At 36.2% G+C, this 26,358-nt stretch overlaps 1 protein-coding gene and 1 non-coding gene across 2 annotated transcripts; both read left to right on the top strand.

Annotated features, from left to right (window-relative positions):
- The first annotated feature begins 1,188 nt into the window (after window positions 1-1,188).
- Window positions 1,189-25,088, top strand: LOC131990127 (5-hydroxytryptamine receptor 3A-like). The gene is made up of 10 exons (XM_059355526.1): window positions 1,189-1,228; window positions 2,488-2,648; window positions 15,216-15,260; window positions 15,350-15,459; window positions 15,764-15,933; window positions 16,130-16,290; window positions 18,295-18,505; window positions 18,595-18,737; window positions 19,033-19,176; window positions 25,038-25,088. The coding sequence occupies exons 1-10, from the start codon at window positions 1,189-1,191 to the stop codon at window positions 25,086-25,088; spliced, it is 1,236 nt and encodes a 411-aa protein (XP_059211509.1).
- LOC131990257 (U2 spliceosomal RNA) lies at window positions 23,370-23,554 on the top strand. The gene has a single exon (XR_009396061.1). It is a non-coding gene; the product is annotated as a U2 spliceosomal RNA (small nuclear RNA).
- Window positions 25,089-26,358: the final 1,270 nt, after the last annotated feature.

Genomic DNA, 26,358 nt, shown 5'->3' with positions numbered 1-26,358 from the left:
AAATCACTAAAACTGGTTCTATTGCAGCACCATGTACCATGATAGTAGTCTAAACCTCGTCATCCACTCTCCTGTACAATAGTATGTGTTTTACATGTTCTATATTGTTGTTGCTATGAATTAGATTCAATATTTTGCCTTCAAATAGTTATTTCTATTAAGTAAGTATCAAAACCTTTGAAGGCCGTTTTCTCAAAATGAGTTTTTTCTCATGCTCTGAGCCATAAATCTCAACTTCAGCTAGACTTACAGAAACCAAACTTACCAGTTTTATTCCTAACTATACCTTCATACCCTGATTCATAGAATATTTGGTTCCTAAAAACATGACAAATAGTTTATTTTTTTGGCTTTTGACAATATTTTCAGATTCATTAAATGATAAAAGCAGATTTCCTTCAGTAAAAAAACTTTAAATGTAATATATCAACAAAATAAAATAATAGTTGGAAATTTGCTTTATCCAATGTTTAGATGTAAGTCCTTGAAATATATGCAAATTATATAATATATATATATATATATATATATGCATATTTATATATATATATATATATGCATATTTAACGAGTTCACACCTCATTTGCAAATCTAAACATACAATTAAAAAACTCGTAATACAAAAAAAAATATTTTCTTACTGCAAATAATAAATTGAATTTTCCCTGGTGATATCAATAGTTCAACATTTTCCATATTCACCTGTAGTGTCTCCCCTTAAATATATATTTATTTACATTTTTAGACAATGTTCGAACTTACTTGGAATAGGGAGTTGTTATTAAACACATTTCTCAGCTCTCTCATCATAAACATTATAAGAACATGTTATAAAAACATAAAGAAATGTCAGACAGGAGAGTTTCAGGTGTCACTGATGCATTTTTCGCCTGGATGTGTGTGCAAAATGTTTATTAATTGCAGTAACTGTAATCACTTTTACCGTTAAACATCATTACAGGGCGTTGTGGGGCTCCCTGCCTCTTGTTCCTCCCCTGAAAGGCCACAGACGGATGCTGTGATGACCACTGTCTGCAGATGAATAAATGATATGTGATTCAGTTTGCCCGGCCCTCTTCCAGTATGCAGCAGTGGTATTATTACCGCAACAGACTTGGTGACATTTCCAGTTCTGGGAGGACGGGGACACACGCTATCTGACTTTGGATTCTCTCAGGTGTTGCAGTCATGATTCTTACTGGTTTCCTCTTTCTGCTCTTTCTCACAGGTAAGCTTTACTGCATGATGCGTTCAGGTGCATCCTGAGAAATCTCCTGCAGGTTTGATAAAAGCTGAACTTATTTCCTGTGGCTTGTTCGTTGGGAAACTTTTAGGATTAAAAGGTGGAAAGCTGTGCTCACATTATTATTATTATTATTATTATTATTATTATTATTATTATTATTATTATTATTATTGTTGTTGTTGTTTAATTTGCACGTCTGCTTGGTGTTATAGTGAAGGAATGAAGGAATAATGCTTTTAGTCTGAAGTTTTTCTGCTGACAGATGTGATTTTTCCAGAGTAATACAAAATAATTAAAAAGTATATACAAATACAAACTAAGAAAAGGGAAGTCTATCAATATTTTAATTAGAACAATAGAATAAAAAACACAGTTTTATGGAAGATATTTTTCCAACATTATAAGGTTTATAAATCCAGATTTGAGCTGAAAATCGTGTCTTTATTTGAACAACATGCATTTGGTCGACAATTATAAGATGGATCTCAGACAGAAAGCCCCATTTAAACTTAAATTACTGCAATAATGCTCATGTTCAAAAATCATTAGCGGACTGATGAGATAAAACCCCCACAGTTCTGCCAACGCCCAGCCCATAATGGCCTTTCAGTGACCACAGTCACTGGATATTACTGCACGTATTTGTGAGCTGGTGTTTTTTTTTCATGGTTTGTGGGACTGTGTCCACTGCTGATTTATTATCAAACACTAATGCTGTCAGCCCTTTAAATTAGAGCATATACCGTAAATCTGATGAACAGACAACCATGAGAAGTTAAAAAGCCAAACCCCCCCCGCCCCTGAAAAAGCCCACAAATATTTGTATGTATTAATATGTGTTGCATCAAACATTTCAGTGCTGCATAATACAGCGACAATAACTGTGTTGCATGTTTTTTTTTTTTATTCCATAGGGCAAAGGATGTCTCAGTCTGGTGGAAAATAGTAAAAACTACAAGTTTTGAAGCCAGGGCTCCACATCAAAAGCCTAGTTTAATAAAATGCATGATTTTATGGTGTAATGGGATCAGACATTGTGGTTTTAATAGGGTTTAATGAAATATTTTGGTCCTTGAGGGTCTGAGTTTCTGTATGTTACAAAGTTTATTATAGACTTAGTTATAGGAGCTGAGGTTAAAAATGTATGCCATATACTGAATACACAGCCTAAATGATGGAAAATTAGAAATCTGAAGTCTGTCATGATGCACAACAGTGAGTTCCTGATGTTTCTGCTGTAGACGGGGCGTTTCCCGAGTGTAACTGCAGTTATCAGGAGGTGTTAAACCACCTGGATCTGACCAAAAACAACGAGATGTACTCCATGACCCGGCCCGTTAAAAACTACAAACGCAGCACACGGGTCTCCCTGGAGGTTCTGCTCTACGCCATTCTGGACGTGGTGAGTGGTTGAAGCTATATTTTTGCAACTTTTACAAGTTAATTATTGTTTTAGAATAGGCCACGTCCACTTTGCATATTCCTTTCATTTTTATTTGATTATTATTGTCAAATTCTTGTCACAAACTGCCAAAACTCTTGAAATGACACATGCACAATCAGGAGTTTAGATTCATGTGCTTTCTCTGAAATGTATGTTGTCCCTTATGCTGATGTCCTTGGCCTGTCATTTCTTGACATATACAGCAATTCTCATGTGCTTTTATTGTTTTATATGTATTGTAATCAGGATATATTCTATAAAAGGGAGCCTGGCTTTCCCTGTTTAAATAAAAGGTTAAATATAGAAAATAAATAATGAAGTATAAAGGCAGACAGCAGGAGCTACAGAATTGTGACAAAAGGTTAAAACGACTCTAGCCTGCTATAAAGGCTGAATAAAACACCCATAGGTCTGTTGTAATGCCTTCATTTAATGCCTCAATGATGACTCAATCTGCAGGGCATGTGAGGAGAAAATACAGTCTATAATACCATGTTCCTTCAGCTCTTTATACACAAATTTAGACTTAATTACCTCAATTCAATTACAATGCTATGTTTATATCATGATTTAATTATAAATAGCTTTAGTTTTTTTCCTTTGTGACAAAATTAGCAGGATGCTGCAGGCTTTCACTTTTATTTTATTATATTTTTTGGTTTCACAGAGGTATTTGCAAACAGATTTTTACTGTTTGTCCATGTATGAGTCTTTGTGGCACCTCAGCTACTAGTTAAAGATAACTAGTAGGATAATTAGGTTTTAATAAACAATTTAAAAAGTTGCAGGAACTATAGTCGGTGATGCATGATGTCCAGTTTAGTGGACACACTAATCATACTTTTTCTCCCAATATAAAACTAATACTTTGAGATTTCATCAAATATATTTCTCCTTAGTTGCTTGATGTTACCACATTTTATTTGTGAGGGAAAAAAGGTCAACATTAAAAGTCTTCCTCAGAGCATTGAAGAAGTGCATTGTGGCTATAAGTGTGCAACTATTTTCTTCATATTTGCAATTTCATCATGCATTCATCATCCTTTCTTTTTGAAAACAACACAAGTTTGTCAGCTCATCTTTGAGAGAGATTTGTGTTGCAGTTACAACGTCTGGCCAGTGGAGGCAGTGTTTGACACGACATACTGTGGTCAACTGTGGCAGCAGATGTGCAACTATAACATAACCCCCCCCCCGCATACACAATAAAACGGCTTTTAATTAGCTGTTCAGTGTACTGACCACTCTGTGTGATTCATTTCTCTCTGTCATCATGTGCCTGTTGTTCTCCTCTGCAGAGGTGGCACAATGAATACATTTCCTGGGATCCAAATCAGTTTTGTGGAATTGATAATGTTTCTCTTCCAATGGAAGTTTTGTGGAAGCCAGATCTCACGATTGAAGAAATGTAAGTGTGAATGTATTTGCATATTTTGCTCTGCTGGAAGTCTTGATTCCACACGCTCGTTTAAGCAAAGCTGATCAGTTAAAAGTGTCCCAGTAAATTGCAGCTCCTGTTGTTTTATGTTTTATTTGTTGAGGAACTCCAGCTGATGCTGTTTGCTTCAGCCTACATTTTGTCAGTATGTATTTATTTGATGAAACAGTTAATCTATAGTATGTTTAGCATTGAACTAAATCTGATTTTCCTTCTTCTACAAACACAAAACCTTGTTTTTGTCAGTTGTGGGGACCACTATTTGTTTTGGACACTTGTGAGGACCACTTATCTGCATGGAGCCGTTTTCAATTTTAGGACACCCACATGCACATCAATGAACATCGATCATACATTTCCCCATGTCTCTCTATTATTTCCATTGCTAGAGTGCTTTGTTGTCATTCATATATTCACATACAGTTATGCTAATAATACATGTTTTTTTGCATCCCAAAATTTCACTTTTTATGTACACTGAAATCATTTTTGTAAAGTTTTTAAAGTAACTTGAGGCCATGATTTCCTTTTTTATCTCAATGGGAATGATCATGTACACGTTGAATTTTGTGATAACATAAACAAAGAATTGTATTTATTTTGGACCTGCCATGTTAATGCAGAAACTTCATCAGGTCAGTTTATCAGCATATATTGATGCCTTTTAAGGAACTTTATGGTTTAAAGTGTATTTCACACACATATTCCGCGCTACAAGGCTACACCTACCAAATAATAATAACAAGAATAAAATGTAAGTGTTATGCATCAATAATAAACTTTTTGATACATTTACTCATGAAATCCCTCAATCTTTACTTTGTGATACAGTGCATTGGTGAAATAAAAACATTTTTAATATATAGTTGATCACAAAAAAGTTCAACAAAGTGAAGTATACAGATTTAGAATTTCTACAAAAATAGAGCACTAGTACTGTATTGTTATCAGTGTATCTCTAGTTCTTAAGGCATCTTGAAGAACTTGTCATCATGTTTTTTTTTTGTTTTCACATGTCTCTGTGTGTTACAGGACTGAGAAGGACAAAGCTCCTCCGAGTCCTTATCTCACCATCAACAGTAAAGGTGATGTTGAAATCCAGAACGACCAGGTGCTGGTCAGCACCTGCAGGATGCACATTTACAAATTCCCCTTTGACATTCAGAGCTGCAACCTCTCCTTCAAGTCCGTCATACACACTGGTAAGAGCATGATGAATTTTTGTATATAATGCGTTATTACCATGGATGTATAATATGAACTGGATAGGGTGCTGCCGCTCAGCCTTGATGACATTTTCCCCAGTGGCCACTCACGGTATTGCAACAGCCCAAAAAGCATTTTCCCCATAGACTACAATAGTAAAAGGGACGTCTGTAAATCTGTTCACAGGACAACTTTAACTACAGTTCTGTTGCTCTCTATTATGAGTTTTTGATCCATGAAGCTTTTATGTTTTTAAAACTTTCCTCCAGCCGAGAAAAGGAATTTAAATGTCTGTGACATCATCACAATGTAAAGGGCAGTGGGAATTTGCAGGCAAAACACTACTGCACAAATTTAGTGTAATGTCTGGAAATAGCTTGAATGTGATTTTTAAAACATACAGTAAGGTGTTTGTGTACAAACTGATTATTCTACTTCATCAAATCAGATGATATTTTGCTATAAATGACCATAATTATGTTTAGTGAGAGTCTTCTATATAAGGGAGATAAATTAGGATGAAAAATGTTTCTTATTGTGTCACTGACCAAGCTATATAGCATGAAAGTAATGCAATTACAATTTCAAGCAGTTTCAATAACTTTATTCAGAATCCAATAACATTGAATGGATCAATACAATTAAAGTGTTTCCAAGGATTTCCATCACTCATAGAGACCCGGTTGTCCTTATAGCTGAGAGGTCCATGGCTGAGTGACTCTGAAAGTAGAAGAAAGAGAAGGTGTATGAGTATATCTTTATGTACACAAAGCATGACATCATCACTAGCATTACTGGAGCATTCTGACACTTCTGAATGACCCGTATAGTTAATACTTGTACCGTGTAATGTTACGTTTCCTAAGTACTGCAGCAGTCTGCTCTGTACACATGGAGCAGATTTTTTTTTAAGTCTGCCGTGTTGCCAGTAATGTAACGCTAGTAAACTCTAAACAAGTTGGTGTTAGTTTAAACAGTTAAGGTATGATGTATGTCCGATTAGTTCCTTTATAAGTTAAACCATAGACTAAAATTAATCAACAAAGCAGCTACCTCGCTAGCCCGCTAGCTGCTTAACACACAAGTCAATGAAGCGGAGTTAGCTACCGTTAGCACGGCCGCGTCTCAATTAGCGATCGCTGCGGCCTGGTTTTAATTAGGTGACAATTCAAGAAGTTGGCTAGCATGATATGTTGGTTGGCGTTCGTATGGTCTTAAAACCGCTACACATTAGATGACTGTTAACTTACACTTTTGACGTGAAAGTGGTGCTCCCTGCTCCTTTCGTCAGGTAGTCCGCCATGTTTCGATCCCAGAGTCGGAGACACGACAAGATTTGGAAATCCAGATCCGCCCACATCGACGTCATGGTGATCCACTCCGCCAATGTTTTGAAATACTCAGATAAAGTCAGCAGGATCACCTTGATCCACGACTGAGAAAAGGAGGATTTCGTTATCCGGATTATCCTGATCAGGATTGCAAGTTTTGAAATACCGGCCCCTGGAGACAATTGTGGTGATGCATCTGATGAAGAAAGACTCTGCATCCCAAGAAAACGAGGCAGATAACGACCAAAGCCGGAGTGACGCCCGTAACAATCAAAGCAAAACCAACTTCCACAACTGTCACAGAGGTAAGACCCGGAGCCACCAGCTGTTTGTAAATTCAAATTAGACACAAAAACAAGGGAAGGTAGGTTGAAGAATGCTTAAGTTTCCCTTTAAGTGACTTTAATAAGGCTAAGTGACAAATGAGGACAACGATTTTTGAAATTGGTCCAGTATTTTGCGAAAGCAGTGCAGCCGACAACCACTGCTGGACTGGGACAAAAAAATCTGTCCTGGCATTCTGGCCAAGACTGGCCCACAACAATCAATCACACACCAAGCACATCTCAAACATACCACTCTCTAAAAACACTATATGTAAATAGGATCTTAAAGACAGGTCCAGTCAGGAAGGATAACTTCTACTTTTTAGTGGAACTGCAATAATATAGAACAAAGCAAAGCAAGCCCATTGGCATTTGTTTTATCAGTACAGGAGGAAAATCTGGAGTAACACACATTAACAATGCAGTGGAGACTCTACTGCTCACTGTAAACAGTTGGCTTGCTGATGCTTGGGAAATAAATGTTATGAAAAGGAGACCTTCAGGTCAGGCTTATAATACATTACAACTACTCATACCCCTCTATACACACACCTTAACAATCAATTGTTATAAGGACTCATAGGATGCCATACGTATAAATAAATGATCAATGTATGCTTTAAGTAAAGTGAGGTTCATATAGACGCATCTATAATGCAGTTACTGTTGATATAGTGCATCATGAAGCTTTATATGTGTTTATGAATGCAGTCATAATGCATTATGATTGATTATAATGAGCATTATAATTCACTATGAATGCGCTCATAATGCACTATAGATGTAGTCTTCATAGAAAGTGTTACCGAAATATCTTCAGGAATTTGGTTACATTTGACAAGTTTTATGTTCTAGTAGTTCTTTCATGTCAGCAAGATGTGTCCATGTTTCATGGTGTTCAGGCACAAAGACAAAATTAATACAACATCCAGGAAGAAGCTGACAGCAGAAAAAACTGGTAAGTCATGTGAGGAAAAAGTTCTCTATATCCCAGTAAGCACATCAGCTCTCAAACTCAAGCCAATGTAAGTTTCTAAAAAAAATTTGCGCAATTTACATTTTTCTTGCCATTTTCATTTGTTTTTTTAAATGCCATTCTTAAAAAGCCATAAAAAAATAAGTCATTGGAAACACTGTCAGTAACTTTCACACACTGAACACCTTCAAATCAACAGTGGTTTCATTTTTCCACATCTGGACCTGCTGGGAGATAAAAACGCTTGAATTGATAAAAACACAGTCTTGTTTTCAATGTACTTGTTTTAAAAAATCTGATCAGGAAATGTATACTTGGCTGTTGAGATATATGGAGTCCTTCAGTATAGTGCAGCTACTGTGGTTTGCATGTTTTATGTTGTTACATCAACATCTAACACATATACCTACACAATATGAACGAGTCTGGTTGTATTGTAAAATTCTAGTGCACTGATATGAAAACATATATTTACATGCATGTTACTTTTGCATGTTAATTATTTATTATATATATTTGTGTATCACGGGTTGTCTAAATTCTTGCAGAAAAGTTAAAAAGATCTTTTTATGTTTTCTTCAGAAGAAATGCATTTTGGTGTACTACTGGAGCAGTAATGAGCAGTGATCTGTTGTATGTCCAGTATTGGCTTTAAATATATATATATATATATATATAATTTGTGTGGACCACCATTTTTGGTCACTTGTGAGGACCAGCTATGCGCATGGACACAATTTCTGGTGTGCTTGGCACAGCTGTATTTCTGTATGTTCATTATCACTATATATGTGATTGCGTCACCCCTAAAATGTACTTAATGTTACAAGTTATTGTGATGTCCACTGCAGGAGTGACCATTATCCATTACTCATTAAAAGCTACATGAAAAAGAATGCAGATATCTACTGACTATTTCCCCTTGATTTTATTAATGAAAAACTTGCTTATTCATCTTACAAAAACATGTTCTCCTACTATTATCTGCTCACCTCTCTGCTGCTCTGTTATTTACATTAAAAGGGATGGCAAGCAAGAAAAAACACATCAATCATATTTTCCAAATATTAGATATTAAATGCAAGAAATCCACAATATTCCCAACAGATGCTTGTTCAGGATCATCCTAAATATGTCAATGTCAAACAGGATTTTAGAACTATTGCCCCTTTCCCATCATGATGCTCCTTTTTTTGGTGTGAGTCTGAGGGATTTAGCTTGTCAACTGCTGTAGTTAGCATACTCTTAGCTAGCATCAGTTTAATTAACATTATTTATAACATTTGTTATATTTCTAGTGGGGAATTTCTTTCTAGACTGTTATTGTTGTATCTACCAGCAAAATGTAAACTGTTCAGTGTTTACTGGCTTGTGCTGCTGTGCATATCACATCAATCATACTCACATTACTGGTGAATTTCTTCTTTTTGATGTTTTTAGCAGTTGTAAACCACTGGCTGTCTGAGCTATAGAAGGATTTATGGTGCATTCAGTAACATTGATACTCTTTTAGAAATAGTATGAAACCAGTAAAACACGTTTTTAAATCAGGCCACTTTTAGACCTCCTGAATGTGGGAAAATGTATATGCATCCTATGCATTTAAGGAATGAAGGCATCCTTAAAGATGGCCCACTGAGATCAGTTTACAAACCAGGAGGCTGAAATAGATAAATGAGAATGGTCCCAAGCCTTGGTTCCCAATTACGACAAAACTTCAGAGTTTGCTATAGCTGCTATTTGTGTCGTTCCTTGGCTTCTTCAACATCACTGACAGCTGAGGCTCATGGGTATAATATGAGTCAGAATATAATGTTGGTAAAAGAGGACAAGAAATAAACAACGAATGGATGGATGGGAAAGCATGGCGCAATTTTAAAAAAGTAGCTTTTTAGTTTGTGCTTGCCCTTAGACTTCTTCTCTCCAACATTGAACTACTTTACTTACTTACTTACATACTTCAACCAAAAAGCAACAACAGAGGAAGCACAAATTAACCCACTTTTGAAAATTGATTTGCCCACAAGGTTGCATTAGGCATGTTTCTATCATTACACAAATGAGAAATGAAGAAGCATCCCCACTACAATGGAAGGGAATTGATTATTGTTAATGATACATTATGAAATAAGTGGTATATAGATAATTCAGAACTGAGACACATTTCCTGGTAGTGCTGTGAGCTCAACAAAAACAATCCCATTACTTCAACTGTTTTACGGTTCAGGTAAAAAGCTTGGAGATGGAGATTTTGAAACTCATTAACATGAGTTAATGAGCAATTGAATCAGACTGAGTCAGACCTTGATTTACCATCTGGAGTGCCTAAAATGACATTTTTGCATGTTATAAGCACAATATTTGTCTATCATGAGTTAGATTCTTACAGGAACTGAAAGATTTCTGTTTTCTTTCTAGGAAAAACGTATGATAATGCTGCCTCAGCCTACACAATGTCACAATGTATTTATTTGATGAAACAGTTCTGTTCTGTTGTATGTACAATATTGGATTTGAAAACATTTTTTAGGCACACTGTATCACAAATAAACAAGGAAATCTCCTTTTCATTCATGTTGTTGACAGTTGTGGGGGTCTGCTATCATTTTGCTCACATGTGAGGACTACGTATTTGCAGAATCTTACCTTTTGACATCCACATTTGGCATCCATGCAAAAAGGTGGTCCTCACAATTGACTAAAATAAAACTGGAACCCACATCTGGAAAAAACATTACAATCATCTTCTTTAAAAAAATTTTTTGTACAGAACCAAAACAATAGTGACAAGGTAAAAAAAAAACAGAAAATGATGATACATTTATGAACAAACAAGTGAGCAATCTAGAAGATTCAAACTAAAAATAAAAAAGGAGGAAATAATATTTGTAATATTAACATCTTGCAGCTACTGTGACTTAAATGAGTGTGAGTAGTTAAATGTGTGTATTTGTGTGTGTGTGTGTGTGTGTGTGTGTGTGTGTGTGTGTGTGTGTGTGTGTGTGCGTGTGTTGTTTGTTTGTACAAGGATGAAAAAGAGGTTTAATTGTTTTTTGTTCACTGCTTGCATAAGTTTAACTAAAAATCCTAAAGTAATGATTTTGGTAACTAACATTCACGAGCAACACAAAAAAATCTCTTTTTCATCCTCATACACATGTGTTTCTGTTTCTGGACTGCACTGCACTTAACAGTTGAGGAGACCAGTATTATTTTGTTCATGTGTGAGGACCACCTATTTGCATGGCTGCAATTTCTGGTGTGCTTTTTTTTTTCAGTCCATGCAAAATGTTTAGAAAAATGTCAACAATTCACTTAGTCATGCTGTGTCAAAAAAACGTGTTTGTATTGAAATAATATTGGTTTTTAATTAATTAATTATCTAAAGTGCTGTTAACTTTTTTTCTGTCAGGTAGTTTCCTCTGGATAATCAGAGCAACCAGACCTTCTTGATGGTCAATCAAGTCCAATCAGATGTTTGAAATAAAGTATCTACAGGAAACAAAAGTTCTCATTTATTATACATAGAGAATTTCAAAACCGGTTAAAATCCAGCAGGGTGACCAAATATTGATTTGATAAATATGCAATGAAAAGTTTTTTTTGCAGTTCATGTCCTCCTCAGGATAATTTGTAACGGACAAATTTCAATTTTGACGTGATAATGGTGCCAGAGGTAAAGTATAATAATTTGATTTATGACCAAATATCTGTATAATTGACAGGATCATAGCCTCATCTGTACATTGCGTTAAGTCCTAATCAAAGGTTTTTAAAGTTTTAACATGTAATATAAATTGTAGGTTATTTCCTTTCAGATGCAGATCCTATATTGAACCACTTAACTTGATAAAATAAACAGCCACAGAAGTAATAGGGAGAAGTAAAAAGCTTTGGTTTGATAGCAAAATGTATCTGCCCACAGGCGGCTAAATGTTGAGATGGTATTCCTGAGAGCATTGTTGCATTAGGCCTTTTTCTATAAGAAAACTAACGGTAAAAAATATGAAAGGGTTGGTGATAAAACTTGCCCATCCCTCTTCCAGAATAGGGCAGCTACATATTATTTCTGCCACAAACATTTCCACACAACACGGAGAGGACATGGATGCTCGTTGACTTGGCAGACCTCTCACAGTCATGATGCTGGCAGCTCTCCTCTTTCTGCTCTCCCTCACAGGTAAGCTGGAACTATTCTGTATCATACATGCTGGTGTCTATTAGAAATGCTCTGCTGTATGGCTAAAATTATTTCATGATCATTTCTGCTGCTTGGTGTTTTAATTAAACACCATTTAATTTTTAGAGAAAAAAAAGATATTAATATTTCACAAAAAATATCTAACCACACAAACAGTTGTGTTGCTACCCAGTAAAAATATAGAAACAACAAGCATTATCAGTTTCCAAACACTGTTTGCTGTGTGGTCCATGTGTGGATAATTTGGGACAATGTTCCTTGAAAGAGAATTGTTGAATTTTTCTAAACTAAATAACTAAATAAAAAAATATTCATTTAACATTTTTTATTAACTGATATATATATATATATATATATATATATATATATATTTTTTTTTTTTTTTTTTTTTTTTTTTTTTAATTGACATGTTTTAAGACGTCAAAATACAAGATTTACAAATTGTGCTCTGAGAAAGCTTTTGCTAACTGTTCAACATCGTTGCTGCAATTGAATCATTTCTGTCAGGTGGAAGTGTCACAAATCACTCAGTGCAACCAGACTTTCTTGGTGATCAACAGAAGTCCAATTACAGCCTTGAGGAAAGTATGTACAAGAAACAAACACTGCTAAAGTGCACATTATCTATATGTATGAACATTTATTCCTGTAACCTTAAATACAGAATCTCAGAACCAGTTTAAACCCACCAGATTGAAGTAATTATGTTATATTTAAAGTTTAAGGGCACTGGTGAAGTTGAATCCTACTTTTTTCTGTCAGATGGAAGTACTTCAAATCACTCAGCACCACCAGTCCTTCTTGATGGCCTTCTGGGGTCCAATGCCAGCTTTGAGGAAAGTACGTACATGGAACAAACACTCCAAAAGTGCACAGTAATAATATGTATGAACATTTATTCCTGTAGTCTTAATTACAGAATCTCAAGAAAATATTAATTCAGCATTTTTTTACTAGCTAATAGTGATTTTTTTTTTCAATTTCAAAATGCTATGTTTTCGGATGTTTTAGGACACATAATATTTCAAAACTGTGCTCTAAGAGAGCTTCTACTTACAGTTTAACAACACTGTTGCAATTAATTATATATTTTTTCTGTCAGGTGAAAGTGGCTCAAGCCAACCTGATCTACCGATGTCCGATCCTAGTTCTAACAAAAGTACGTACAAGAAACAAACACTCCAAAGTGATTAAATCTATTAATATTCTTCTGTAGCATTAATAATAGGAGTCTTGACACAGTGGCCTGTTGTATGTATGTATATGTAGACTATACAAATGCCAACATTTAAAAATCATTTAGTGGTCGAGCACTTTGAGTAATGCTGCCATCTCATGTGACCACAATCCCAGCATAATATTACTGCAGATATTTGTGAGCTAATTGATTTAATGATTGAAGATTAATACTATAACTAATAATTAGAGTCCACAGTCATGCTAACAGGCCTATGAAGCTGCTCTGATGCCCAGAAGGGCTCTTAGCTAAATGCTGACATCATCAGGCTTACAGTAACAAAAATGTCTATCATTTTTTTTTTAATAATTTGTTCCTATTACAGTAAAAACAGCAGCAAAACTGTGTTATGGCAATATTTATCATTCGTATAATAGTCTTTACCATGAGGTTAATTCATATAGACTAAATTAGTCAAAAAATATGTATTATATATGATATATATCATTATATATTAGGTATGAAATGAGCTACATTACAAGCTTTAATCTCATTATTTTTTTCTACTGTTTATATGTATATGTTTGTTTATAAACCAAAGTATTAGACAAATTCAAATTATGACGTGATGGTGGAGTAAGAAGAAAAATTTGAAAAAATCTTCAAATCAACAACTTTTGAATGGATACAATGATTGAAGTTACTGAGAAAACATAATTCAAACATAGGTTCTCTGAAGGTCTGAAAAATTGAGAACATCACGCTTTATTTTCTTCCTTTGAGAGTAAATTATTAATGGAGAATGTGTTGATGTTTTTGCTTTAGATGAGAAGCCCTCCAAATGCACTTGTTGGGATGTTTTTAAGAACTTGACCAAGAAAGATGAGAACCTGATTCTGCCTGGTGATAAAAAGCAATGGCCCATAGTAGTAGAACTGGATGTTATACCATATGCCATTCTAGATGTGGTAAGTGGCTGTTTAAACCCATAAATTGCAATTATTATTTCCTTTCGGGGAAGTTGTAATGTCTCCAAAAACTGTTACGTCACATTGCATCAGCCTAAAAGCTAGGCCTTGGGCCAAGGAGCAAGTGATTTGATTTTAGTGTTTAAAGTGCAAAGATGTAGCCATTTATGAAGCACTCAATAATATTAATAATTTTACCTCACATTAGTACACATCAGTAAACCTGGAGGTTCTGTTCTATTCAACTCTAGATGTTGTAAGAGATCAATGGTTTATTATTATATTATTGTTTTTTAAAGGTAATTATTATTCAGTCTGCTGAAGAGGGTGTTTTACGTTGTCTGTTCATTAGCAGGATATCTAATGAAGAGGGCAGGTGGGCCATTAATCAGCATCATCATGTGGCCTATTATAAGGAAGTGTTGTGAACTGACACAAAAGGGGGATTTTTCTCTCTCACACAAATGCATTTAGCAATTGCATTTACCTTACATTTGAGTTTTCGGTGCAGGTGGTGCCGTCTGTCTGTCAGCAGGATTACAAAAAAAAACTGATTTTCATGAAACTTGGTGGAGTGGTCTAGAATGGGCCACATCAGATTTTTTTGACAAAAACTTTAAGTACATTTGTTATTTATTCATGGTGAACTGTGGATGTGGAAATGAGGCTTGTGCACATCCGCCCAGCTCACAATGATTGACCTTTATAAAATTGAACAGGAGAACGTGCAGCTTTGTAGAGAATGTATATGCGCATTTTTGCTACACAGTTTTAGTTATAATTTTACAGGATTGTATGCATCTGGCCCCAGTGTGTTCTAGGTTCCATGTTATGTTTTGAGTCTTATAACATTTTACAGGATGTCTGGCTGGAAAGATTTTCACACATTTATTTTCTCTTAGAACGAGAAGGAGCAGACATTTATTTCCTGCCTTTGGGTTGATATGGTGAGTTTTTGATTAAATTAATTCCCACCTCAGTCTCATTTCCCATTTCTTTTGTTCTAATGCATTTTGGTCTTTTTTTCCCTCTCTAGATATGGAAACATAAATCCTTTTCTTGGGATTCTAGGGAGTTCTGTGGTATAAAGGACATTCATCTTCCTGCTAAAGACATGTGGACGCCAGATCTTACAATTGAAGAGATGTAAGTTTTATATATACGCACGCATACACACACACACACACACACACACACACACACAGAGAGAGAGAGAGAGAGAGAGAAACATAAATGTATATAGCACCTTTCATTAAACCCAAAGATGTTTATAGTTTAGTGTCCCCATTTCAAATGCAACTGCTGCAGTTTTCCTTTCCAGACATTCTTTATAGTTTATCATAAGTTGGTGGTTTCAGTGTATTTTACATTAAGCTTTGTTGTGTAGTATAATAGATGAAACATGATGCAAAATTCAGTCAAAATCATCTGTGTGTTTGTTCTCATCCAGGACAGAGAAGGACAAGGCCCTGCCGAGTCCTTATCTCTTGGTTAAATATAATGGTGACATCACCTATAGGAACATCATGGTGGTGACCAGCACCTGCATGATGGAAGTTTACAAATTTCCTTTTGATGTTCAGAGTTGCAACTTGACTTTCAAGTCTATCATATATACTGGTGAGCCTGTAACCTGTTCTGCTTGAAAGTTTTATAAATTCATATACATTGTTTATGTTCTTATTTCTGTTTTTGTTTAAATTCCCGTGTGTGTTTTAACTTTTATAGTTTTCTGTCACCTGAATACACATACTATTTAGTGTTTTTGTCAACCTCTAAGGAAACCTCACAGTTTTATTTGTATCTCCCACCTTAGACACATATATAGAGCTTAGAGAGATGAATAACGCCGATTGGACCAACAAGTGGGCTAAGGAGACAATGCAGAAGGGGTCAGAGTGGCTGTTTGTCGACATAAAGACCAACATCAAAAATAAAAACAATTTTGGCTTTGAACAAAGCATGTTGGTTTACACTGTAAGTATTTCTGGATTCAAACACACAGGTATAAAATAAATATACTCTGTTTGTCTCAAGTAAGTACAAGTACTTTACTGAAGTATTTTCATTTATCAAATCAAACTTTATTTATATAGCGCTTTTCATACATAGAAATGTAACACAAAGTGCTTTACAAAAAATAAGGATAAAAACAGACAATAAAAATGACAAAACCCACTCCTCCCATCCCCACATACACATCTGTATGTACACACACATGTACATAGACACGCACGCACACAAGCACACACTCAGACTCACACACAGCACATATTGATTGACAGTGTAGAGACATGGCAAGGCACCGAGGATCCAGATGAGGAAAAAGCAACCTGTGGGAGCATCCACACTGAGAGGTGCCAGAGCACACAGCCATAGAGGACGTGGTCACAGAGACCACCAAGACCCGGGTAGACCGGGGCGGACTCCACACATGGTGCAGAGGCGCCTAGTCCCCCGGTCCAGGTAATCTCGAAGACCACATCCCCACGGGCAGACCCAACACACCCCCCAGTGAGGAGGCCCCCATGAGGGAACACTGGAGCTAAAAACTAAAAGACTAAAAGACTAAAAGACAACAGGATAAAAACTAAAAGACTAAAAGACAACAGGATGAAAACTAAAAGACTAAAAGACAACAGGACAGGATGAAAACTAAAAGACTAAAAGACAATAGGACAGGATAAAAACTAAAAGGCTAAAAGACATCAGGACAGGATAAAAACTTAAAGACTAAAAGAAAATGCATACAAATTTATATTTTAGCTTTAGCATCAGCCAATGTCTGGTGAGAACAGATTGTGTTACCCAAACTTTGTTAGAATTGTTTAACTTAGCCAACTACTTTTCACAATGCTACATTTTTCTCTTAATGGTAGATTTATCTAATGTTAGCAAAAGAAAATATAAATTAAATATTCTTTCACAATATTTCCAAATGAGCTGTAGTCAAAGTAAGTTAATTTCATTTATTGTAATTCTCAATGCTTTTCATGCACCATCTTCCTTCTATTCAGAATCTTTTATGATACTGTAGACATTATTATGCATTTTTTATTGTTATCAATTTCGTTTCCTTTTTGCCTGTCCTTATTTGAAAGAAACTAACACCCGTTGTAGTATATACATTTTCAGTGAAATCTACATAGATACATACGTAGATACACACATACAAATACATACATACATACAAACATACATACATACATACATACATACATACAAATACATACATATATACATAAATGTTTGAACAGGAAGAAAATCAATACTGAGTGAAACTTCTGGTAAGTTAGCCAAAGGACCAGTTAAGGTAATTAGTTCCTGTGGCTAACCAGGGAGGCTAACTGCTGAGGATGAGAGAAATTTACCTTGAAAAACCTCTTTTCATTCTTAAAATTGGTAAAGAAAGGAATAATTCAGATTTTTGCAGAAAGTTAGTATGAAGTATGTATCCATAATTAAATATATAATTCCCTGTTTTGTTCAATGGTTATAAATGAGCCTCTTCTCCCTGCCCAGTTTTGCACCAAAATACTATCAGCTGGCTTTGCATTGCCTTTTTTGAATAAAACTCTTGCAGCTTTTGTCCCAGCTGTAGGCCTATCCTGTGTGCACTGCAGACAAAATGACGACACAGGTGACCAGAGCGAATTTCAAGGTCAAACGAATTGGCGAACTATCGGCCCTCTGTCACAAAAAGACATTCTGCCTCGTTTCTTTCTTTTATTAATCCTTTTATCCTGTCATTGGGTACTGAAGTTTATTTAACTGCTACTGGTGGTTTTGTTGAGCAGGAGTCTTTATGTATGGTATAGACTGTAACCTTCCTCTTTCATACGTAAATGATTCTAGTGCCTTTTGCATCACTGTAGACATGGGCAGGTTTGTATTACATACCTGTAATACCTGTACTTACTGTAGTTTAGCCTTTGACAAATGTTAAGATAAACCACCTGACCCATGAACATTATTTCACAGATCACCATGAAGAGGCGGCCTGTCCTCTACGTCGCCAACTTTTTGCTGCCCATCTTGTTCTTCTTTTTTCTGGACTTGGCCTCTTTCCTGATCTCAGACAGTGGGGGCGAGAAGCTCAGCTTCAAGGTCACTGTGCTGCTCGCTGTAACTGTGATGCAGCTTATCCTAAATGAGATTCTGCCAACCACTTCAGACAGGGTTCCACTTGTTGGTAAAGAAGCTGAGAGTCTATACTATACTTCATATGAGCAGAAAGAGCACATATATTTTGTCATTGATAATGCCACCTTCTCCCTTCAGCTGTCTACTGCATTGGGATGTTTGGTTTGATGATGATCAGCCTCTTTGAGACTATTTTGGTGATGTATCTGATGGGGAAAGACATCGAGGCAGATGAAGACCAAAGACCAAAGAGTGAGGATTGTGAAGATAAAGGGAGCAAAGTCAGCTGCTCTGTCAGCTATTCTAAAGGTGAGATTAAACATTAATCCTATTAAACTCTCAATCTCAACTCTACATTCTCTATGCTACAACAGTCAAATGTGTCAAACATGTCCTTTCAGAGCCGAAGAAATGGACTCACTGTGCTCATGTTTGTGATGTGTCTGTTGACGATCCTCCATCCATTTTAAAGGTTCAGTTCACCCAAATTAAAAACGACCTTCTTTTTTGTTATCACAGTGGACCTAAAAACTATAATGTCAAATGTGTCCAATGTTCACTAAATGACTTCTGCAGGGCAGCAGCAGTGAACTGACGGAGGAGTCCGTTGCCTTGGAGAAGCTCTCAGATGAGATGAAGGAGGTGATTCAGCTCCTTAACACCAGGGAGGAAGCAGGAAAGATCGGCTACTGGACCAGAGTGGCTAAAACGATCAACAAAGTTTTCTTAATTTCCTATGTCACAGTGGCCGTTGTGTTCTTAGTTGTTATGTTTTCATTATGGAACAGTTAAATAGATGAGTGGCCCTTAAGCTAAAAAACATGAGTAACATTTTTCCATTTGACATTGACTTTAACAGATATGTAGTCTGTGTTCACACCTGTAGTTCAGTTCCATAGTTCTAGACCAAAGAAAAGAAAAATCCATCCGTCGCTCAATTTAAGCCATTTTACTGACTTGTTATAAACCAACTACATGGTTTAAGGCAAACACTTTGCATGGTAATTAATAATCTACATTGTGTTAAATTACATTACACATTTTAGTCAGTCTTCCTGCAGGGCCAGGACTTTTATACAACTTTTATACTGACACGTTACGGATTAATTAGGCTGCCATGGTGTCAGAATGTAAGCAAGGAGACGCCTTTTTGTTTTGTCCGATGACGATTCAAATGAAGTTTATTCAACTTCATGACTGCATTCTCAACAATATTGGCTAAAAAAATGAGAGAGAGAGAGAGAGAGAGAGAGAGAGGATGATGTATTAGTTTGTACATAACGTGGTTGGTTCTGCATGGAAGGTTAGATATATGTAGTCCTTCAGTAGTGTTGTATGTTCTGCACACAGCCAGACATCTAAGACATAGTCTATATTAACCCATTAGACCAGTCTGGTTGTATAATAAAGTTCTAGTAAAATGTGCCTTGGATATGTAATATGCATAATTGTGTTTAATTAGTCCACCATATATGTTAAAGAGATTTCTATAACTTGTCACAGGTAGTGTCCTGAATTTAGAGAGACAACAATCTTTAACAACATACATAACTAGAAAATTTCCAAAGAAATTTTGATTGTGTGCTTGCCTCTGGACCGTGGCTCTCGTGGCTTATAAAAAGGGGCAGGGATTACACAGGGACTTTCTGCTGAGTACACTGACACCTCATACAAGTCCCTAGGACAAACGGTTCAATAGTTAGTAAAAGGGGGTGTGGCTAATCAAGGGGTGGGGTTGTCAATCACCAGTTAAACATGGACTTCATGCCGAGTAATCTGACACCTTATACAAGTTTCTAGGACAAAGGGTTCATTAGTTATGAAAGGGGGCGTGGCTAATCAAAAAGGGCGGGAATTTATGAATTATTGTTATGTAGAACTGATAAGTGATGAACCATTATCATGCATGACAAGTTTGAGGCAGATTGGACAATGTATGGTCAAGTTATAAGGTCTCATGTTTTATGAAGAAATGCCATGTCTGTTCACTTAGAGTAAACTGACAGTTATCAGTTAGAATGTCTGTGTTGAGAGGGGGGAGGGGGGAGGCTTTGGTAGCTAAGCAACCAGGTGGCCAGGTGGAGTCGACCAATAAGAGCAGAGCAATTAACTGAAATTAACTGCTGTTGGAGACAGTTCCGCAGACAGAGGTGGACAAACTACCTTTTTTGTGTATGTGCGACCAAAACTCTGGGAGGAGAAGTCAGCCGAAAAAACACCACGGAAGAAACGGAAGAATAAGACATAAGCCCACGGAATAACAATTAGTGTGCTTTTGCAAGCAAGCACACAAAATAATAAAAATAGACACGGTGAATAGTAGTTAGTGTGCTTTTGCAAGCAAGCACACAAAATTAAATGTTAAAGTTGCTCTCCAGATTTATATTCTCTTCTGTGGAAATGCAATGTAGTTGTTGCCTACAGTACTTTTGTTTGCTCTTCCATTATACTAGGCAAATATACTATATTTAAAGTGATGATTATTTGAGGACATAAAAATGTTTTTTTCTTTTATCGTTTAAGTAATTTCAGTTTTTTTTTCTACATCTTCAGTATATCTACATCTGCAGTTAAGCTGCATAAAGTATTCACATTGTAGAATAAAAGTAATCTGCTTTTGAAAATGTATATCAGACTTCAAACTGCTGAAATAAATAAAGAAACTTTTTTCTCCTTTCTTTGAAATCAGTTTGTGTGTTGTTCAGCCAGGAAAAATAGAAGAAATAGAATGTTTACATAGATTTGGATTATGCAGATTGGTGTCAAAGGAAAAGCTTCATAAATGAGGAAACATTAATGCAGATAACATAATACAGTACAGAGGTAACAAAATGATTTGGTGAGTATAAAAGTATATGGATCATTGGCTGTGGTACCAGTTCTCAATCCAGTTACACAATTAAAATTGATTACGTGTCAGGTGAAACACCCCTCTAACCGTGCTGCTAAGCAGGTAGCGTCTTGGTGTTCCTGTGTTTTTTGCACATATTTAAATGGGGGTAATCTGCATACATTTGGTGCAAAAGTCGTCCCTTTCTATGCAAAGGACAGAAATAATTAATTTCCCAGCGCTATTAGCCACACACAGTTGAAATAAATTAGGGGGAAAAACCAGATAAAATTAGAAAGGAATTAATGAAAAACAAGGTAAATAAACAAATAGACCTCTGGCTCAGTCTGACCCTCATGAAAAGACGTGTTGTTACTGTTGCAGTTAAATGAGTCGACCCTGTCTATTAAAAAAAACAAAACAGGTGTTCAGAGCCTGTCTTGTTCCAATGGGTGCGCAGACCTCTGGTACACATCCACTTGGGAGTGTATTTAGGGCGTCACTCCTCACAACCAACACATTCGCTTCTAGAGCATTTATAATCTGCCACTTGGGTAATTGCAATCACATGCAAAAAGGGGGCGACCTGGAGTCACCGGCAAAACTTTATGGGTGGGTTCGTGCTGCAATATAATTCGAGCAATATCCTTTTTGAATCAGTCTTTAAGATGGTGCAGACAGCAGTTGATGGTGCAATCAGCAATTCATTCAGCCGCTGCAATCCAGTCTTTGTAAATTTGCCCCTGAATGTTCAGAATGTGAAATGTAATTGCTCAGGTTCTTGTAAACACTGACACACTTCACACAGTACAGAGTGTGGGAAAATTTGAGAAAAGTCAGGCTCTGTGCCTGCAAATGTAACAAATGTGTGCGTTTGTGTGTGGGTTTTTTTAGCCATCAGAGTGAGGACTTTTTTCCGAAAGTGAGGATATTTTGGCTGGTCCTCACTTGTTCAAGAACCTGTGTGAGGGTTATTACTTGGTTTTAATGTTACAATAAGGTATAGATTAGGGTAAGGGTTGGGGTTAGGCATTTAGTCGTGGTAGTTAAGGTTAGTGTAAGGTGCTGGTGTTTGGTCTATTATGTCAGTAAGGGTCCTCACAACGTTAGAAGTACAAGGGTGTGTGTGTGTGTGTGTGTGTGTGTGTGTGTGTAGTTTGACACTACAGACAGAAACTGTGGGAAAATGCCAGGTTTAGGTTTACATGCTCAAAATGTAGTATCAATGTTAAAATGTTAAATCTGTGCAACACTAACAAAATCCATCTACCAACATCTCTAAAATTCATTGGTTAACCTGTTATATCCTGTTGGTTTATTTTGTTGTTGTAAAACGACATGTTCTAGATTTATTTATGTAATTGAAAATAAACCCATGGTAATGTTAATTTTTTGTTAGATTGAACAATATAGAAACAGTCACTCCTTCCATTTTCTTCCATTTTCCAACTGTATTGTAATTGCTGATAATGTTTGTTTATTAAGGACTGTTAGAAATTAATTGTGTCTGATAAGGAACAGGATAGCTTGGGGCAGTAACCACTCACATTACTTGTATATTTAATGTAAATAAATATAAATTGTAGGTCCTTCTTTTCAGATGCAGCTCCTATACTGAACCACTTAATTTGATTAAATGAAAAAGCAACAGTAGTTGAAGGAAGTAAGAAGCTTTTGGTTTGATAGCTAAATGTATCTGCCCATAGGCGGCTAAGTGTCGAGGACGTTTTCAATTCCTGAGAGCATTGATGCATTAGGCCTGTTTGTACAATAAGAAAAAAAAATAAAGGGTTGGTAACAACATTTGCCCATCCCTCTTCCAGTATAGGGCAGTTACATTATTGCTGCTACAAACATTTCCACACAACACGGAGAGGACATGGATGCTCGTTGACTTTGCAGACCTCTCACAGGCTGTGTCCCAATGTCAAGGATTCTTCCTTGGTAGGATCATTCCTTCGGAGTCGGGTCCTCCGAAGGCAAGGCAAGAGTTCCTTCCTTTCACTGGTGCAACGCAAAATGGGACAGCCTTCGGAGTGTGCAGCTGTGCGTCATTGCGTAATTGGACGTCCTGCTTAACTTCAGCGCCGCTCTCGGCCTTTTGGCTCAGATCAAGTGTAGTATCTGTTCTTATCAGTTTAAAATAAATAAATAAATAAATTCAGCGCCGCAATTTCAAAATCAGTTCACGACATGATGTGTCTTTGGCATCAGCACTCTGACACATATTTGTGAAAATGGAAGAACATGCTTTAAGGTTGAATCTCCACGATTTATCAAGTAAAAACCATAAAGTGGATTAAACCTGAATATTTAACTGATCCTGGCTGAATTTGGCCGCTACTTAGTGCCATGAATGCAGCGGCGCATAATTCATCATGGAAATATGTTCTGTGATTTTTTATTTTTTATTTTACAGTACAGTACAATAACAGTTATTTATAAATAACAATAACGGATAATAGCAGACTTTCGGTCCCTGTAAACACAATAAAAATGTATAACTTTCTGAATGGCATAGTTGCACATAGTTCATCATCATCGGACGCATATAAATTAATAAACAATAACTTTAGCGACTGAGACGGCATTAATTAACTTAACTGGCAATGTATCAAGATGACGTTTATTATCTTTAAGCTTAATATTCTGGCATATGCTTATTCATATGTTTTTGCTTGACTTTGAACACACGTTTGTAAGTTATGTGATAACATTCAGTGTAAAGTGAAAATACTTAAATATTTAAATGCATATTGCGCCGCCGGCGTCGCTGTTTCTACGCTCTCCATTTTTAAATCTCCCGGTAGACCGGTGTGCGCAATGCTTTATGGGTAGTCGGAGCGCACGGAGGATACACACATGCATCCTCGGAATTTGGGCAAAAGAAGAACTCTGTCCTCCGGAACATCCTCGACATTGGGACAGTCCTTCGGCGGATGTCGATGACGTAGTGTCCTTCAAATCCAGCCATTTGAGCATCCTTCCTTGACTTTGGGACACAGCCACTGTCATGATGCTGGCAGCTCTCCTCTTTCTGCTCTCCCTCACAGGTAAGCTGGAACTATTCTGTATGATACGTGCAGGTGTATATTATAAATGCTCTGAGTGTGGCTAAAAAGGATTTCAAGATAATTTCTGCTGCTTGGTATTTTAATCAAACACCATTTAGGCCTAGTTTGTAACAGTGTCACCAGGCTCCTGAAAGATGAAGCAAAAATAAAAATGTTTAACTTTTTAAAAAAAAGTCTAGTCACACAGATAGTCCTGGTTTTGTCTGTGTGCAATTTCTGTTGCTACCCAGTACAATGAAAGTGAATGGAGGTTTGTTTGTGACGCAGCATAAAAAAAAGTAACTAAAAATAATGAAACAACAAGCATGATCTGTTTCCAAACTATGTTTGCTGTGTGGTACGTGTGTGGTTAGTTAGGGACACTGTTCCTGGAAAGAATTTTTAAATTTCCCACTCTAAAGTGCTGTGAGCGCCACAAACAAAATCCAATTAATCTTTATTTTATCATTATTTTAGGGGAGAGGCAACAATCTTGCTTAAAATTAGTTAAAAACAAACAGAACTAAGTAATAAAATGTTCATTCAGCAATTTTTATTTACTGACATTATTTTTTTTAATACCATGTTTTATGATGTCAAAATACTCAACAAAATAAGATTTACAAATTGCGCTCTGAGAAACCTTTGCTAACAGTTCAACATCGTTGCTGCAGTTGAATCATTCTGTTCTCTGTCAGGTGGAGGTGCCTCAAATCACTCAGCGCCAACAGACCTTGATGATCTTCTGAGATCCAATTCCAGCTTTGAGGAAAGTACGTACAAGAAACAAAAACTGCAAAAGTGCTGTTATTAATTGAATGAACATTTATTCCTGTAGCCTTAATTACAGAATCTCAAAATCAGTTTAAACCCAACAGAACTAAGTAAGAAAATATGACTTTTGGAATTTTAATAAAAGTTAGCATTTTTCATTTTTTTCAAAAAAGCCATGTTTTAGTATGTCGGAATACATATATAAATGAAATGAAAATTCAAAACTGTGCTCAGTCAGAGCTTTAACTTACAGTTAAACAACACTGAAATTGAAAAATACTGTTTTCTATCAGATGGAAGTGCCTAAAATTATTCAGCACCACCATACCTTCTGGATGATCATCTGAGGTCCAATTCCAGCTTTGAGCAAAGTATGTACACGAATCAAATGTATATACATACGTATCTATGTAAACAAATATATATTATCGTTATGATTTTGGCTACATTGCCAGCTTTAATCTCATCAGTTTCTTACGTTGTTTATATGCATATGTTTGTTGTTAGTATTGGACAAATCAAAATAATGACATGGAGTAAATTATTACAATCCATCATTTGCACCACATGAATGTCTGAACCATATTTGAACGATGTCACTGTGTTGCTAGCATGGCTGAAAATCATCAAATCCACATGATGACAACCCTGAGGCAGTGGATGGATACAAAGATTGATCTGTAAAAAAATAACTCAAACATTGGTTCTCTGAAAGTCTAATTGAACGGAAAATTGAGACGTCACATTTCTTCTTTTCTTTCCTTTTAGTAGTAGATTATCTCATAAAGAATGTGTTGATGTTTTTGTCCTCCAAAGGTAACTGCACTGATAGGGACTTTTATAAGAACTTGAAGTTGAATAAATCTACCATGATTCGGCCTAGTAGATCACCCACAGAGGTACAACTGGATGTTCTAATCTATGCCATTATTGATGTGGTAAGTGGTTGTTTAAACTTCTAAATTACAATTATTATTTCCAGTCGAGGAAGTTTTATTGGTTACAATTTTCTCTGTTGTCTGTGACGTCACAGGATTTCACAGAATCACATTGCATCTACTGGAAAGCTAGTGCTCGGGCCAAGGAGCAAGTGATTCGTTTTTGGTGTTTAAAGCTCAACCATGTAGCCATTTATGAAGCACTTTATAATTTTCCCTCACATTAGTACAAATGAAGCTTAGTGGAGTGGTGTAGAATGGGCCAACGAAGAACACATTAAATGTTGGAGAAATGGGGCGTCCCGGT

Source organism: Centropristis striata, chromosome 17, assembly GCF_030273125.1.
Source record: "Centropristis striata isolate RG_2023a ecotype Rhode Island chromosome 17, C.striata_1.0, whole genome shotgun sequence".
Taxonomy (NCBI): Eukaryota; Metazoa; Chordata; class Actinopteri; order Perciformes; family Serranidae; genus Centropristis; species Centropristis striata.
Note: the sequence above shows the minus strand (reverse complement) of the source record. Positions and strands in the feature narration are given on the sequence as shown.

What these genes read in the sequence shown, in the direction of transcription:
- LOC131990127 (XM_059355526.1), top strand. Translation starts at nt 1,189, where the DNA reads ATGATTCTTACTGGTTTCCTCTTTCTGCTCTTTCTCACAG. An exon ending in GATCTTACAATTGAAGAGAT is followed by an intron (nt 15,460 to 15,763) that starts GTAAGTTTTATA and finishes GTTCTCATCCAG; the next exon opens with GACAGAGAAGGACAAGGCCC. An exon ending in GTGAAGATAAAGGGAGCAAA is followed by an intron (nt 18,738 to 19,032) that starts GTCAGCTGCTCT and finishes TGACTTCTGCAG; the next exon opens with GGCAGCAGCAGTGAACTGAC.